The sequence below is a fragment of the Megalobrama amblycephala genome, linkage group LG3 (genome assembly GCF_018812025.1).
Source record: "Megalobrama amblycephala isolate DHTTF-2021 linkage group LG3, ASM1881202v1, whole genome shotgun sequence".
In the NCBI taxonomy this organism is placed as follows: Eukaryota; Metazoa; Chordata; class Actinopteri; order Cypriniformes; family Xenocyprididae; genus Megalobrama; species Megalobrama amblycephala.
This window is the reverse complement of record NC_063046.1, coordinates 59,608,971-59,626,494: the sequence shown is the minus strand read 5'-3', so window position 1 is coordinate 59,626,494 and position 17,524 is coordinate 59,608,971. Positions and strand designations below refer to the sequence as shown.

At 33.5% G+C, this 17,524-nt stretch overlaps 1 protein-coding gene across 1 annotated transcript; it reads right to left on the bottom strand.

Annotated features, from left to right (window-relative positions):
• Positions 1 to 1,226: 1,226 nt before the first annotated feature.
• On the bottom strand, positions 1,227 to 12,059 carry dpep1 (dipeptidase 1). Its single transcript, XM_048186306.1, has 10 exons — positions 11,700 to 12,059; positions 11,173 to 11,299; positions 10,958 to 11,090; positions 7,154 to 7,304; positions 6,619 to 6,688; positions 4,635 to 4,811; positions 2,315 to 2,399; positions 2,156 to 2,231; positions 1,857 to 1,992; positions 1,227 to 1,782 (listed from the first exon to the last, which is right to left on the bottom strand). Exons 1-10 carry the CDS (start codon positions 11,816 to 11,818, stop codon positions 1,618 to 1,620), a joined length of 1,239 nt encoding a protein of 412 aa, XP_048042263.1. The 5' UTR covers positions 11,819 to 12,059; the 3' UTR covers positions 1,227 to 1,617.
• Positions 12,060 to 17,524: the final 5,465 nt, after the last annotated feature.

Here is a 17,524-nt window from a genome sequence, read left to right as displayed (position 1 = left end):
TGCATAAAGAGATGATATCTTAGTGGCGGAGCTGTTTACTTACTTTTTAATTACTCTTTCCACTGATGCCATCATTTTGTTCATTCAGACTTTCATACGGAAAGCGTACGTAAACAAGAGGCGGGATTTATCGCACAAACCAATCATATCCAATCATAGCGCGATGGAGGCATTGCCTCCTCTCATGTGACTTTCCCCCATTCATTCTCAATTACCCCCCACAAAACCCACCGCACGCTTTAGGGTCTCTGTTCATTCTCTATGAGCTCAAGGGAGGCACAAGAGACGTGCACTCCCAATGTAACTTTACCTGCGGGTGTCGCTGTTGGACAGTGCTCCTTTAGAAAACGCAAGTGACTTGTACACTTTTTATTGTCACATTTTGTAATATTTGCGTTGTTTTATTTTTGTAATATGGATTATTTTCTCATCCTAATGTTTTGAGGAGGCACTGCCTCCCTTGCCTCCTCGGAGGAAACGCTCCTGCTGTGTAGCCATACTGAAAGCGACAATGGATACTCCTCCTCAGATATTGAAAATAATTTAAAGGAGACAAGAACGTTCAAACTTTTAACAAACTAGTCTATTCTATGACAGTATGTAATTTAAATAATGTTAAAATGGTGTAATATTTATGAATTTGATTATGTACTTGATTATGCATTTGTTTGCAAGTGCAGTGCACTTGCAGAGAGACTTTTGTCGCGTCTAGTGTGGACAGACAAATTGCTTGTCGCTTATCCCATTGCGGACACGGGCTGCATCCAAAATTGCATACTATCTTGAGTTGGTACTTATTTTGAATAAATAATAACTTTCTACTACTGTCACTTCACTGCCATTCACAAATCCTGCACCATGGCCTCATGGGATAGTAAGTGTCCATCGTATGCACACTTCTGAATCTCGCCGTAAGTTATCTGGGTACTTTTCGCCTTCTCTTTAATGAGTACTGTGAATTCGGACATACTTTTTTGTCACATACTGTTTTTTGCTATGCAACTTCGGATGCAGCCAGGGTGTTATAGGGAACATTAGCAGACATTATAAACTAGGACTATTTTCAACAGTGACACAAACATCCAATGTGACTTTGCTGCTACTGATGTCATTTACACCATATGAATTGCAGTCTGGTTGAGAATGTCTCAGTTGACTAAAAAAGAGTAAAGTAACCACAATACACAGAAGTGTTTAAATACTGATATTTTTCATTTATTGCATAATTCTCATATTTCCCTGTGTGTTATTACACAGTTCTGAAGACTTTATTATTTTTCTAAAATTATTATAAAATATTAATAATAATGGACAAGTGTGTCCAAACATTTGACTGAACAGACTTTCATTGTTATTCCAGATATGTGACAGACATCTGTTCTTTAAGCATTAAGTCATTTCACCTGGTATCATTTTAGTCAAAAGTAAAAAGCTAAATTATAAATACATTTTAATTTTTCTTCATTTAGTCTACACTGTTAACCCTTGTTGTAATATTCAGGGTTACCAACTGTAAAATGGCCAGTATTTTACTCTAAAAAAGACTGCTAAGGTCTATTTTCAACTAAAAATGTGTTACAGGCCAACTCTTTATCAAAGATCCCAAGCAAAGGTTGATTAGAATAATTTGTTTAGCAGTGTCAGAACCAAGACAAGTGGATAAAAAGACTGTGTGTGTGCTGAACTGGATTCATAACCATAGTCTGTCCTGCAGGGGTTTTGGACTTCTTTAAGAGGGATGGGTGTATCATCGGGTTTGGTTCCACTCATGCGGTCTCTTACCTAATGAAAAATAAGTCACTTTTAGAAATATTCAGTGAGTAAACAGGCAGTAGATTTGTGTGCCTTGCTCTTACCGCCTCCACCTCTCTGAAAACTCTTATCAGGTTCCGTCCTAGAGCATCTCTGATCTCATCATCTGTCCATTTACGTCTAAGAAGTTCAGCCACCAGGTCTGGGTACTTTGACACGTCCTCTAGACCTTCTGGCACCCTGTTCAAAACCATAACATTATTTGTCCATCTGTCTTAAACAATTAAAGACAATTTTCTAATATAATACTCATGCTTTACAAATGTGTAATGTAGCACAATGCCTTCTACCATGACCATTAAACTAGAACGCAGGCAGTTTTTTCACTAATCAGCATGCTTACCTTGGCACACCATCATAATCTCCTCCAAATCCAATGATACTAGCGTCAGCCACTTTCTTGATGTGGTCAAAGTGATCTGAATTTCACATATAGAAGTGGAGTCACATATTAATATCTTGCATTGTTTTCTTAGGCGGGATTGCTTTTAAGGTAACTCACCAGCCACATCCGAGATGTTAGCAACATTTTGGCAGGTTACATAATCATTATAAAAATTAACCATGACAATCCCCTCCTTTCTTTTCTGAAACAGAAACATTTTGGAAAATTACACATTGGACCAAATCACAAACCATATTATTATTTTTTCTGAAGAATATACACTGCTGTTCAAAAGTTTGGGATCGGTAAGATTTTTAATATTTTTAAAAGAAGTTATGTCTGCTCACCAAGATTGCATTTATTTAATTAAAAATACAGTAAAAACAGTAATATTGTGAAATATTATTACAATGTAAAATAACTGTTTTCTATTGGAATACAATATAAAATGTAATTTATTTCTGTGTTGGAAAAGCTGAATTTTCAGCATCATTTCTCCAGTCTTCAGTGTCACATGATCCTTCAGAAATCATTCTAATATGATGATTTGCTGCTCAAGAAACATTTATGATTATTATCAATGTTAAAAACAGTTGAATACTTTTTTTTCCAGGATTCCTTGATGAATAGAAAGTTCAAAAGAACAGCATTTATCTGAAATACAAAGCTTTTGTAACATTATACACTACCGTTCAAAAGTTTGGGGTCAGTAAGAATTTTTATTTTTATTTTTTTGAGAAGAATTTAAAGAAATTATTTTTTTTTTCAGCAAGGATGCATTAAATCGATCAAAAGTGACAGTAAAGACATTTACAATGTTACAAAAGATTAGATTTCAGATAAACACTGTTCTTTTGAACTTTCTATTCATCAAAGAATCCTGAAAAAAATATTGTACACAAATATTTTGTACAATTGTGCACATTAAATGTTTCTTGAGCAGCAGATCAGCATATTAGAATGATTTCTGATGGATCATGTGACACTGAAGACTGGAGTAATGATGCTGAAAATTCAGCTTTGATCACAGGAATAAATTATATTTTAAAATATATTCAAATAGAAAACAGTTATTTTAAATTGTAATAATATTTCACAATATTACTGATTTTACTGTATTTTTAATTAAATAAATGCAGCCTTGGTGAGCAGACGAAACTTCTTTTAAAGACATTAAAAATCTTACCGATTCCAAACTTTTGAACGGTAGTGTTTGTGTGTATGTTTAAGGCCTGACAAAGGAAATAATAGTAAAAAAATGTGAAATGGAATGGTTTAATGAACTTTCAGAGAAAATATTTTAAAGTGCCCCTTTTATATTACCTTTCATGCAGTGTGTAATAAAGCTGTTAAATGTAAAACGTCGTAAAAGGTTTTAAAGATCAAAGTGCACGACAAATAAAGCTATTGTCTCCTAAATAAAAAGAATCGATTCTGAACTGCCAAAACGAGTCGTCACTAATTTCATTCTCACTTCCTGTTACAAACCTACTTAACAATGTACCAGATTTGCATAATGCCAGCCTATGTTTTTTCATTGACTTCCATGAACAACATCTACTTTGCCCCGCCCCGCCCTGTTTTGTTTATTTGTTTGTGTATCCTGATATTGTATAAAAATTGAAAAATTGAATAAATTTGAAATTGAAAAATTGAAAAATTCACATTATAAAGTTGTCTTTAACCATGCCACTGTAAGAAATTATATTGTTTACCATGTAATTGTTTTAAAGTCACCATTATGGCGATCAGTGTTCAATTTGCTTGGGATCTTGGACTTTGTATATTCATATTCAAATTTATGATCTAGCCAAGTCAGAAGTGTGACAAATGAAAACATTCGTTAAAGGGATAGTTCACCCCAAAATTAAAATTATTCCCTGATTTACTCACCCTCAATCAACTTGTACGGCCGTCCGCCGGAAGCTAGTTATTTGAATTTATAAAGTTTTAAATATGGATATTTTTCTTACAAAAACGCATTGCTTCACTTTAGAAGACCTTTATTAACCCACTGGAGTCATATGGATTACTTTTTTTTTTTTTTATGGACAGATGCATTATTTTTTTTCTTCAAATGCGGCCCCCCCATTCACAACCATTATAAATCTTGGAGGAACAAGCATATTTTAAAATATATCTCCGATTGTCTTCGTCTGAAAGAAGATAGTCATACACACCTAGGATGGCTTTAGGGTGAGTAAATCATGGGATAATTTTCATTTTTGGGAGAACTATCCCTTTAAAACAATGACAAGCTAGAATATAAAATAAGCTAAGTCTGCCCTGGTTTTATCTTCTGTAACATCTTTTTCATGTATCAGTAAATAAGTAACGTGTCACATATTTTTTTATGAATATGACAGTGCCTCATTGTCTTATTGGGCAATATACTCTTACGTAACAGTTTGAGGTTGTAAACTGGTGGTGCACCTACCACTTCCATAAGAACGTCATCAGGAACATTCCTCTTGTGATTACAGATGCTGTAGGCAGAAGAGTGGCTGAAGATCACAGGGGCTGCAGAGATCTCCAGCACCTGCTTCATCACCGTCACAGGAACGTGAGCCAGGTCAATCATCATTCCAATCCGGTTCATTTCTCGGATCACTAGCTGAAAGTGTAAATAAAAGTGGTCACCATAGACGGCAATAACAAGTCAGGGGTGGCTTATTTTAACCACCACCAAGTTCATTAAATGCTTTATGTTAATATCGGTCCTGCTTAGAGTATTGTGGTACAGTAATAAATATATCTGATTCTACATCATTTGTGTAAGTTCATAACTGAGGACAGTCCAGTGATGCTAGCTTTACTGACTGCAGAAATGATTGTGGGTTTTATTCTTTTTTCTGGTGTTTTTCACAAATTTGATCCATATTTTAAAAAGACAGCACAATAAACATTAAGGTCTTGCGAAGTTGTCTTTATTTATAGTAAGTAAAACTAAATTAAACATTGACTAACTAAATGTTTTTAGTTTTAAATTCATGTAATAACTAATTTAGCTTTTGTTTGATGGTGGAATTAAGTTGTACAAATAAAATATATACAGTACAGTCCAAAAGTTTGGAACCACTAAGATTTTTAATGTTTTTAAAAGAAGTTTCGTCTGCTCACCAAGGCTACATTTATTTAATTAAAAATACAGTAAAAAACAGTAATATTGTGAAATATTATTACAATTTAAAATAACTGTTTTCTATTTGAATATATTTGACAAAGTAATTTATTCCTGTGATGCAAAGCTGAATTTTCAGCATCATTACTCCAGTCTTCAGTGTCACATGATCCTTCAGAAATCCTTCTAATATGCTGATCTGCTGCTCAAGAAACATTTAATGTGTACAATTGTACAAAATATTTGTGTACAATATTTTTTTTCAGGATTATTTGATGAATAGAAAGTTCAAAAGAACAGTGTTTATCTGAAATCTAATCTTTTGTAACATTATAAATGTCTTTACTGCCACTTTTGATTGATTTAATGCATCCTTGCTGAATAAAAGTATTCATTTCTTTAATTTCTTTTCAAAAAAATAAAAATAAAAATTCTTACTGACCCCAAACTTTTGAACGGTAGTGTATAATGCTACAGAAGCTTTGTATTTCAGATAAATGCTGTTCTTTTGAACTTTCTATTCATCAAGGAATCCTGAAAAAAAAAGTACACTACTGTTTTCAACATTGAAAATAATCATAAATGTTTCTTGAGCAGCAAATCGGCATATTAGAATGATTTCTGAAGGATCATGTGACACTGAAGACTGGAGCAACGATGCTAAAAATTCAGCTTTGCATCACAGGAATAAATTACTTTGTCAAATATATTTAAATAGTACACAGTTATTTTAAATTGTAATAATATTTCACAATATTACTGTTTTTTACTGTATTTTTAATTAAATAAATGTAGCCTTGGTGAGCAGACGAAACTTATTTTAAAAACATTAAAAATCTTAGTGGTTCCAAACTTTTGGACTGTACTGTATATAGAGCAACATTAAGTAATATTTTGGTTAAAGGAAATGTATTGATTAAGTAAAAACGCTATTTTCAAAAGAATGAGGACTCACGCTGGAATTGATATGGGAAAAACAACGGCATCATTACTGTGTATTAAGAACAGATGAAGAACTGAAAGTCTGATATGAAACTGGAAATTTTGTTTCCGACACGTGCTGTAAGTGGTCGACCAATCACAACAGACTGAGCCATCTGAACAACTCTGGGAAAGAAGGGGCTGAGAAAGACTGAATTTACTGTAATGTACATTATGAGAAAACTGAAGTGTTTTTTGACCTTTGACCTAAGAGATCTCCAAAACAAAAACAGGAACCTTTAAAATAACATAATAGGGACACTTTAAGAATAAACTGGCTGTAACAAATTTGAGTTCTAAGTGTCTAAGTGTGTCTAACCTTGCCAAAATCAGATAAACCATCATGCTGTACAGGATCAGAACCTGTGTCCACCAGCCAGTTGTCTGCCCTAGAAGGAAATGAGAATAAAATATAGTAAATGAAACAACAGAGCCTTCAGTTGAACTTGAAATCACTTCCCCAGGTGGACGGGCACGTGCACTAATGTGGTTTTCTTCGGAAACCTAATGTAGCTTTCATTTCAACTTAAGTTTTCTTTCCCACATCAGATATGTATTAAGTGGACTATATGCAAATGCTGGTAAAAGTTGCAGAACAAGCCTGGGATTTCCCATGAATTCCACACACTGTCAAAAAACTCTTGTGGGTGAGTTATGGGAGTGTGTTACCGAGAAGCCATTTACTTTCCTCTGGTACATGTTTATGTGTACTTCATGCCAAAATGACATGTTATTTCCTCACCTTGCAGGACCAACCAGTATGTACATATTTGTGGTGAATACACGGTGTCATCTCAGATTATTTGTTTATCTAGTTCTATAAAGAGAGGTAAATACTGAGAACAGCCACTCACCAGGGTGTGTTGCAGCTGTGTGTGAGTGTGAGATACCGGGCGCCCAGCTGGTACATAGTGCGCAGGGTCCCCAAACTGCTGTCAATCGAATGTCCGCCTTCCACTCCAATCAGACTAGCTGTTTTGTTTTCATTAAAGGCTTGCATTATATCTATAACAACAAATTGGCTTTGTTTAAAGTCATTAGAAACTATAAACAATTATAAATACACATAGATTTTTTACATTTTCTCGGTTGCAGTTACAGTGTTTGTGGTTGTTGCTTCAGTATGTCACTTTGGTTTTAAGGTGTCCTTGTATTATACATTTAAGTACTGAGTAATATTACATGTACTACATGTACTTACTATTGGGTTATGGTTAGGTATAGGTACTTAGATACAACTGCATTTAATTATCTTATTATTATAGTTTACTGCTATTACTATGGTACGTACATTAGAGCTGCCCCATTCTGGATAAACTGAGAATCACAGTAAAAAAACAAAAAAATAGAGATCGCAATTCTCCCATGATTCTGAATAGATAAATAAACAAAATGGTATTTTAAAAAAAAAAACTAGATTTTTTTTTAAAAATTGGGTTGAATGAATGATTCAATGACTCACTCATAAAGATTTGACTTGTTTCATTACTGGATGAATCAGTGTTTTTGAACAAATCTCTTGAATGAACGATTTAATAACAAATACATTTTTTAACAGTCACTTGTCGCCACCTACTGGCGTAACAATGTAACTAGTACAGTCTTTAATTAAAGCATCAAATTACTTTCAAAAGGTGATTTATTCTATTTTAATTGCTACTGTAGACATAAGTGTTTCTGGATAAATTGAGAATCACAGTTTTTTGTTTAAAATAGAGATCTCTTACAATTCTGAATAGACAACTAAACAAAATGGTATATTTAAAAAAAAATATTTGAATTAAAAAAATTGGGTTGGATGAATGATTCAATGACTCACTCATAAAGATTTGACTTGTTTCATTACTGGATGAATCAGTGTTTTTGAACAAATCTCTTGAATGAATTATTCAGTGACAAATAATTTTTTTTATCAGTCACTTGTCGCCACCTACTGGCGTAACAATGTAACTAGTACAGTCTTTAATTAAAGCATCAAATTACTTTTAAAAGGTGATTTATTCTATTTTAATTGCTACTGTAGACATAAGTGTTTCTGGATAAATTGAGAATCACAGTTTTTTGTTTAAAATAGAGATCTCTTACAATTCTGAATAGACAACTAAACAAAATGGTATATTTAAAAAAAAATATTTGAATTAAAAAAATTGGGTTGGATGAATGATTCAATGACTCATTCATAAAGATTTGACTTGTTTCATTACTGGAAGAATCAGTGTTTTTGAACAAATCTCTTGAATGAACGATTTAATAACAAATACATTTTTTAACAGCCACTTGTCGCCACCTACTGGTGTAACAATGTAACTAGTACAGTCTTTAATTAAAGCATCAAATTACTTTTAAAAGGTGATTTATTCTATTTTAATTGCTACTGTAGACATAAGTGTTTCTGGATAAATTGAGAATCACAGTTTTTTGTTTAAAATAGAGATCTCTTACAATTCTGAATAGACAACTAAACAAAATGGTATATTTAAAAAAAAATATTTGAATTAAAAAAATTGGGTTGGATGAATGATTCAATGACTCACTCATAAAGATTTGACTTGTTTCATTACTGGATGAATCAGTGTTTTTGAACAAATCTCTTGAATGAATTATTCAGTGACAAATAATTTTTTTTATCAGTCACTTGTCGCCACCTACTGGCGTAACAATGTAACTAGTACAGTCTTTAATTAAAGCATCAAATTACTTTTAAAAGGTGATTTATTCTATTTTAATTGCTACTGTAGACATAAGTGTTTCTGGATAAATTGAGAATCACAGTTTTTTGTTTAAAATAGAGATCTCTTACAATTCTGAATAGACAACTAAACAAAACGGTATATTTAAAAAAAATATTTTAATTAAAAAAAATTGGGTTGGATAAATGATTCAATGACTCATTCATAAAGATTTGACTTGTTTCATTACTGGATGAATCAGTGTTTTTGAACAAATCTCTTGAATGAACGATTTAATAACAAATACATTTTTTAACAGTCACTTGTCGCCACCTACTGGTGTAACAATGTAACTAGTACAGTCTTTAATTAAAGCATCAAATTACTTTCAAAAGGTGATTTATTCTATTTTAATTGCTACTGTAGACATAAGTGTTTCTGGATAAATTGAGAATCACAGTTTTTTGTTTAAAATAGAGATCTCTCACAATTCTGAATAGACAACTAAACAAAACGGTATATTTAAAAAAAATATTTTGAATTAAAAAAAATTGGGTTGGATGAATGATTCAATGACTCATTCATAAAGACTTGACTTGTTTCATTACTGGATGAATCAGTGTTTTTGAACGAATCTCTTGAATGAATGATTCAATGACAAATACATTTTTTTAACAGTCACTTGTCGCCACCTACTGGTGTAACAATGTAACTAGTACAATCTTTATTTGAAATGTCAAGTTACTTTCAAAAGGTGATTTGCTCTATTTTCGCTACGGTAGACATCAGTGTTTATAGTCAAACTATAAACTTTTATCCCAGTACTTCTGTGATAATTTGAATTATTGTAAGACAGAAATAATGATAATGTGTGGTTGAAAAGACTGTGAAGCTGTTTCATACCTATACATGACAACTGCTCTCTCTGGGTCAGAACGCAGATCTGATTTTTATTGCGATTGTACTTGTCAAAGGTTTATTTAGGAATAAGAAGATCGAGATCGCGATCATTTAATGATTAATCGTGCAGCTCTGACGTACATGTAACATACACACTCAAAAAAAATGATTCTAGCTGCTCGCTCAGTTTATTTAAATAAAATAAGCTGAACCAAAACAAATCTTTAGTTTTTTACTTAATTGTAATTTGCACTTAATTGTATTATGTTAAATGAAGTTAAATTTGCAAAATGTTAGGTTAACCTAAACCATTTGTGTTGGGATTATCATTTATGTGCTGGCCCTCAAACTAATTTATTTATATTTCTATAAAAACTAAACTAAAACAACACTTTTTCATACGCTAAGTATAACATTGGTAGCATGCAAGTAATGATCAGATAAAGAATTTCTCATCACTGGCTTTAGCACAGTTTAAGCTTGTTGAGAACAACATAGATATATATCATGTATCACTTCAGCATAATGGTAACCTCAGAAAATCGACATAACATAAACTCTTTTAAATGTCAAATATAACTGAACATCAAACTTTAAAAGGTATTTCCCTTTACTAAAAAACACATTAATCAGCACTTAATTTCAACATTTACTGTCCCGAGCTATCCCTACGCAAAGCATGCTGGGAACTAGAAATCCACTGTCCAGTTTCAATCAATGCAACACAAATGATTCATGTAGTCCCAACACAAATGGTTTAGGTTAACCTAACATTTTGCAAATTCATTTAACATAATACAATTGAGTGCAAATGACAATTAAGTAAAAAACTGAAGATTTGTGTTGGTTCAACTTATTTTATTTAAATAAACTGAGCAAGCACTTCTAACTGGTTGAAATCAAAAGAGCCCATCGGGTCCCTCCTTCATTTAAAGCTATGGATTTTTCCACAAGTTTTATCACTTTCTCTCTTCTCAAAAAGCTACAAAATGTGAGGTATCATTCATGTAGAACCAAAGATGGTAACTGGGGGTCATTTTTTTTCACCTATTGCATAGATTTATATTTACTGCTCCTTCACAGTCTTACCATCACTGCTAGCAGCAAATTTGAAAACCTCTGGATATTGATGACACATCCTGTGGATTACATCAATCTGCTCCAAGGTCTGTCTGACTGCGTCTTTGTACTGGGTTTCACATGGTACATAAGCTGCCCAGAACTGCAACATAATCACACACGGTTCAGTTTGCTGGTTAGGCTGATTGTTCCTATGTTTTGTATGTTTGTGTGTGTGTTTGTACCTGTGCAGAGAGGCGCCCTTCTTTGATTTTTGGGATGTTGGTGTGTGTGGTGTTTAGTTTGTACAAGTCCACTGTGTTGAGCTGATTATTAAACAAGCTCCTCATCTGCCAGGGAAGGTCATTGTGCCTGTTTTATTAGAGACGACAAATCACTTTAAAAACAGAATCATAGATAATAATGAAAAATTCCTTTATGTGAATTAAACTTTCTATTCCTATTTTTTTTCTTCCCTTCTGGCAGCTCTGCCAGACAAAACATTATGTTTACATGCACTAATTTTCAATGATCTATATATTAATCCCAAAGCTAAGACCTAAACTCTGCAGGACAATGGCGGTCCAGGAACAGGTCAGGTCCCATATTTTCTTCAAGCGAAATCGAAAAACGAACTGGTGCGATAAAATCAGGCCAAAAAGAAGTTCGTTTGGAGTTCGTTTCAGGTGTTCGAAACAGCTTGCCAAAGCGAACTTTCTGAAATAGATAGATAGATAGATAGATAGATAGACTGACAGATAGACAGACTTACCCATCTATAAGTGGGGTGTCAGCCATCAGGCTCAATGCATGATCCTGAAATTCATCTGCTGTAGAGTTGATTGTGAAAGCCCAGAGCACTAAACACACAGTCTTGGCCCATTCCATCATCACCACACTGTTTTCCCACTCTATAACCTTTAATTATGAATTGCTCCTCTAATAACCCTATCTATCTCACCTCTCCTTGTTTTCAGCTGAGTACTTATATCAACAGATGCATATCTTCTTCTCTCTCTCTCTGCCTATGTGTAGAGACACACTAAGTGTAAAAGACCAGAGTCAGGGATTAAGTTCTCATCATCATGATGATGCACTGAGAGTTAATGTATAATTTTTGGTTGTAAAATGTCCCATAAAAGCCATGTCTTTATTTTTAATGATAGACTAAGATGACATAAGTGACTGTGTAATAGTACAGTAAGTGAGTGTTTTTGCATTTTCATGTTTAAAGTCCATCTGCGGGATGTGTGCTCTCTGGACCATTATCATTCTGAGGTCCTTTGGCTGGAGAGACTTCAGTTCAGCTCAATGCAATTTGACAATTTTAATCAGTTAATTATTGACATTTATGGAATAAATGTTGTGTAGAACAACCTGTTGCCATGATAAAACTGTGTGATCAAGACCAAATAAAGGATTTCAGTCTGGGATGATGTTCTATTATCAGTCTGTATTATCATCCAATGACAGGTGGAGGTCAAGTTTAGACCACCTGGGTAACACTTTACTTGAAGGGGTGTGCATAAGCCTGACATGACACGTGTCATGAATATGAAGGAGGTTTTATGCATGTTTATGACAACTGTCATTAAGTGTCGTTCACTCACTTATGTCATTTTTAATGCAAAGATGACATTGTTTGTGATGTGTGTGTTTTGACAACTTGACATTACCAAGACAACATAACCTGTCATAAACATGACATAGCAGAGTAATTATCAAACTTAAACTACTTTGGTTTTTAACATTACATTACATTATTTTGGTAGCACTTCAGTATAGGAAACACATATATAAACTATTAACTATGACTTTTCTGTCAATAAACTCCTAATTTACTGCTTATAAATATAGTTAATTGTTAGGTTTAGGTATTGGGTAGGATTAAGAATCTAGAATAAGGTCATGCAGAATAAGGCATTAATATGTGCTTAATAATTATTAAAAAATAGTCAATATTCTAGTAATATGCATGCTAATAGTAATAAGCAACTAGTTAAAAGACCCTAAAATAAAGTGTTACCATTATTTTATAATAGATGTTTGATATTGTCTATTATCTGACCTTCTGTTGGAGGAAACTTAAAAAAAAATGAAATGAAAAATATTCATGACACTGTTATAAAATTATTTGTCAGAGTATTGTCACTTAATGACATTTTAATGACAAGTTCAATTTGTACCACTGTACTTGAGGTCAAGATACATATTTATGACACTATTATAATGACCTCATGACAGCCAATGTCAAAACCAACTACATGACAGTTTAACGTAATGTTAACCCACACTCAAAAAAATAACTCTTTGAACGAACATAAAAAAATCATGGAAAGGATTTCCACATGATTAAGTTGCTTTATTTCAGCATTATGCAATTCTGTTATTCCAATTTAATGTACTTATGTTGGGTCAACTTAATTTATTAAGGTTGATTCAACTTATTTACTATGGTTGGGCACAGCTTAATTTAATAGTGTCAGCCCAACTAATTTGCAATGTTTTGGAAAATAAATAAAAAGCAATAAATAAATAATAAATTGTTTTCATATACATTGATTTTTTACAATTAATTCTTCTTGTTTAATTTTGTGATTTATATAACTTTTGTGATGTTCTGTGTTAGAAATCTAGATGTGATACTGGATTCATCCTAATTGCCTTAACCAAAAACATTGTAAAGCCTAAATTGATCATAAGTCCATTGATGGCAATGGCTTTACAATCAACATAGGATTACAATGCTTTTGGGAAATGCAACCCAGAGCACTACCACAGTGATTACTTTCTTATTAAAGTAATTTGAAAGTTTGTTAGCAGGTCCTCAACCCAAGCACAAGTGCAACACTTCACCACAATGGTAACCCTAAAACTATTAATTAACATAAACTTTTAAATACCAACATAATAGAACAGTAAACATTAAAAAGTCTTTGCATTTCTCATCTTCCTAAAAACTGCTTAAAATAACACTTTATTTCAACATTTACACTCCTAGTTCAGCCCCTTTGCAAAGCATGATAGGTGAAAGTCCTGTTTGATTGAGTCCTGGTTGGGTTTACTTGATTGAAACATGTTATTTTAATATGAAAACATCAAGTTAAGTCAAAGAGTAATCGTTTCAAGTCAATTTAACATGAATCAATCACATTTAAACCAGAAACCTGATACAATAGTGTTGAATCAAAATAAATGGTTTAAATAAAGTGAACAGCATCAAACAATCTTTTTTTTGAGTGCATAAAGCTAAATAATGCCAAGTTTTAATGACAAAGACACTGACAGGTTATGATGTATTGGTTTATGTCAAGTTGTCATAACTCGGACATCTCAAACAATGTCATCTTTGCATTAAAAATGACATAATTGAGCAAATGACACTTAATGACAGTTGTCATAAAACCTCCTTCATATTCATGACATGTGTCATGTCATAATTATGAAGGTGTCATGTCAGTCTTATGCACACCCCTTCAAGTAAAGTGTTACCGAAACGTGTTTAGAAAACAGTCATTTGTCCAAAACCATAGTAGAGATTGTCTACTGCACTCATTCAATCCCATAATGCACTGCAAAAACGAGTGTACAACCCATGTACTCAATGACTAAAGAATAGAGCGCATTAGTGCCCGTCCATTTTTTTTTTTTTTTTCCGGCAACAAAATTTTTTTCCATTCATTTCTCCCATAGGGATTTGAAAAAAAAAAAAAGTTAAAATCAGTAAAGCATTATAAGCCATGAACCAAGCCAACCAGCGAACAAGGTGAATCATAACATTACACAGTTTGATTTGAAGCAAAAAAGTACTTGAAAATAAGACAAAGTACAAAGGTACAAGACTGTGAAGTGAGGGAAAGAACTACAATCCCGTGAAGCATTGCAATAGGAATAATTGAAAACAATGGAGAAATATAAATCTAAATGTTTCACTATAAATATACACACTGATCAGGCATAACATTATGAGCACCTTCCTAATATTGTGTTGGTCCCACTTTTGCTGCCAAAACAGCCCTGACCCGTCGAGGCATGGACTCCTCTAGACCCCTGAAGGTGTGCTGTGGTATCTGACACCAAGATGTTAGCAGCAGATCCTTTAAGTCCTGTAAGATGCGAGGTGGAGCCTCCATGGATCGGACTTGTTTGATCAGCACATCCCACAGATGCTCGATTGGATTGAGATCTGGGGGATTTTTAAGCCTAGTCAACACCTCCAACTCATTGTTGTGCTCCTCAAACCATTCCTGACAACTACATGGATGGCAAGACCCGTTTACCTTGTATATCTAAAACTAAGTTGAAATAACGCTAGCCGAGGGCTTCAACAGAAGCAAATAATACCACTGACTAACAACTTCGGAGCTCTAGTATGCACTGTTAGGCTTTTGTCGAATTAAATAGTAGTTTTTGCAATAGCTCCATAGTCCTCCTGCAATATTTGCAGCAGTTTCTAAATTTGATCTCTGCTTTCTCGTGTTGTGAACTCTAAATAAAAGATAGTGAATGAGGGCATGTGGGGCCAACTTTGCAATGACATTCACACTTCACCTTGAGAAACTTTTGAATTGATGAAGTTATATTACAACAACATGAGTCATGATGAAGTGGTCAGACAATATTATCTAAAGCAACTTACTCAAGGCCACAATGGTCATGGCTCATGCTTGCTTCTTGTGACTGTAGATCCAACAAGCCTCCATTTAAAGCCCTGAGCTTCAGCAACAAGTGTTTTCTTGACACAAAGTGAATGACATAAAGCGTTTCATAAGATATTTCTGCTCATGCAAAACTATTCACACTTATCAGAAAAGCCTTTTTTCTTCATATTTTTATTACTGTTCCCCATCACTGCATTTTTACTTGTTAATTAACTAATGCGAAAGCAAGAAGTGGTGTTTGTGGAATGTGTTTGGATAATGAAAAACATGCTATAATCTCGAATTTTAATCATAAGGTCAATTTATTTTTCTATAAAACTGACTGGGCCGTCATCTCGGCATCGAAACAAATCTTTTTGCATGTGATTTGTACAACCCCACTGCCAAAAACAGACCCGCTGATGACTCAAATACAGCAAACAGATCTTTTTTAGCATTTTTTTTTTGTCTCAAACTGCACACCATTATTGAAATAAAAGAACAGACCAATTTGAACATATAAACCTTTGATATACATGTTATCTAATATGTGATTGCTTTACAATATGCAATACACTTAAGGCAGCGCAAAATAATAAAAATATTCATTTCGGTTTGAGAGAAATTAATGTGTAACCTGATCACTCTTCTGCACTACCAAAGCTTAGAGTTTGTGTCTTTCACCACTATGGTGTGACTGTGTACTATATGAAGCTTCGCACATCGGTTGATTTGTCATGTCTGTTTTTAAGTGCTTGTTTTTCAGGTTGGTTGAATTTTTAAAAATATGAGCTTTTATTTATTAATGAATTTGTTTATTTACATCTGTTCACCTCATATAACTTGTATTTATTTACAATAAAGACATTAATAATTTGAAACACAATATTTATTCATAATTCAAAATGGTTACAATTTTGCTTTGATGGTCCACTTTAACTTTAAAGGGATAGTTCACCCAAAAATGAAAATTTAGGTGACTTTGTTTCTTCAGTAGAACACAAATGATGATTTTTAACTCCAACCGTTGCCGTCTTTCAGTCTTATAATGCGAGTCAATGGTCACACAATTTATAAGAGTCAATAAACATGCACAGACGAATCCAAATTAAACCCTGCGGCTCGTGACGACACATTGATGTCTTAAGACACAAAACGATCGGTTTGTTTGAGAAACCGAACAGTATTTATATCATTTTTTAACTCTAATACACCACTATGTCCAACTGCATTCAGCATTCGCTTGGTGATGTCTGATCGCGCTCTGACAGCGGCAGTGATGTTACCCTATATAGCAGTGGTCACCAACCTTTTTAAGCCCAAGATCCCTGACCTCGACCTTTATGAAAGACAAGATCTACTTGATAGAAAAAGACAGCCCAGATTGTATTTTGTATTTTTTTCATGGCCAATTTAGATTCTGAATTATTTATTTATTTTTACAAGCAAATTGGCCGATTCTCATACTGGTTGCAGATATTTATTATTATTATTATAAACAAAAATACATAGGGTGTGTCTCAATCAGTTCCCTAGCTCCCGAGCTCGTGAATCAGTATATCGTGTACACGAATTCGGGCACTGATAAGGACAGTAAAAGATGCTGGTTCACTACACACTGGGACACTTATGACTCTATTTCCGGCGACGTGACAACGTCCTCATTGTACAACATCACTACTGTTATTTATGAACAACAACAGAGCTGATATTTTCTGACATTACTTGTAATGTTATTTAAAGTACATTGTGATTAATTATTTGCTTGTTACATATACGTGCAACATTTCAGCCGTGAATAAATTATAAATGTTAGCTAGATTATGTTCATTACCTGTCTAGCGATGTATGTTTATGCTGAAATATAATAAAATAACGGTTTGTATTTTAAAAAACATCTATCGCGTATCGTTATGTGTAGTGAGTTGGCTCACGTGATTCAAGTTTCGCGCTTCAG

Bases quoted from the DNA above. Each gene is read 5' to 3' on its own strand.
- dpep1 (XM_048186306.1), bottom strand. From the start codon at position 11,818: ATGATGGAATGGGCCAAGACTGTGTGTTTAGTGCTCTGGGCTTTCACA. The intron at 11,300-11,699 runs GTAAGTCTGTCT...CTAATAAAACAG, and splicing joins GACACCCCACTTATAGATGG to GCACAATGACCTTCCCTGGC. The intron at 4,812-6,618 runs GTTAGACACACT...TTACACTTTCAG, and splicing joins GTTTATCTGATTTTGGCAAG to CTAGTGATCCGAGAAATGAA.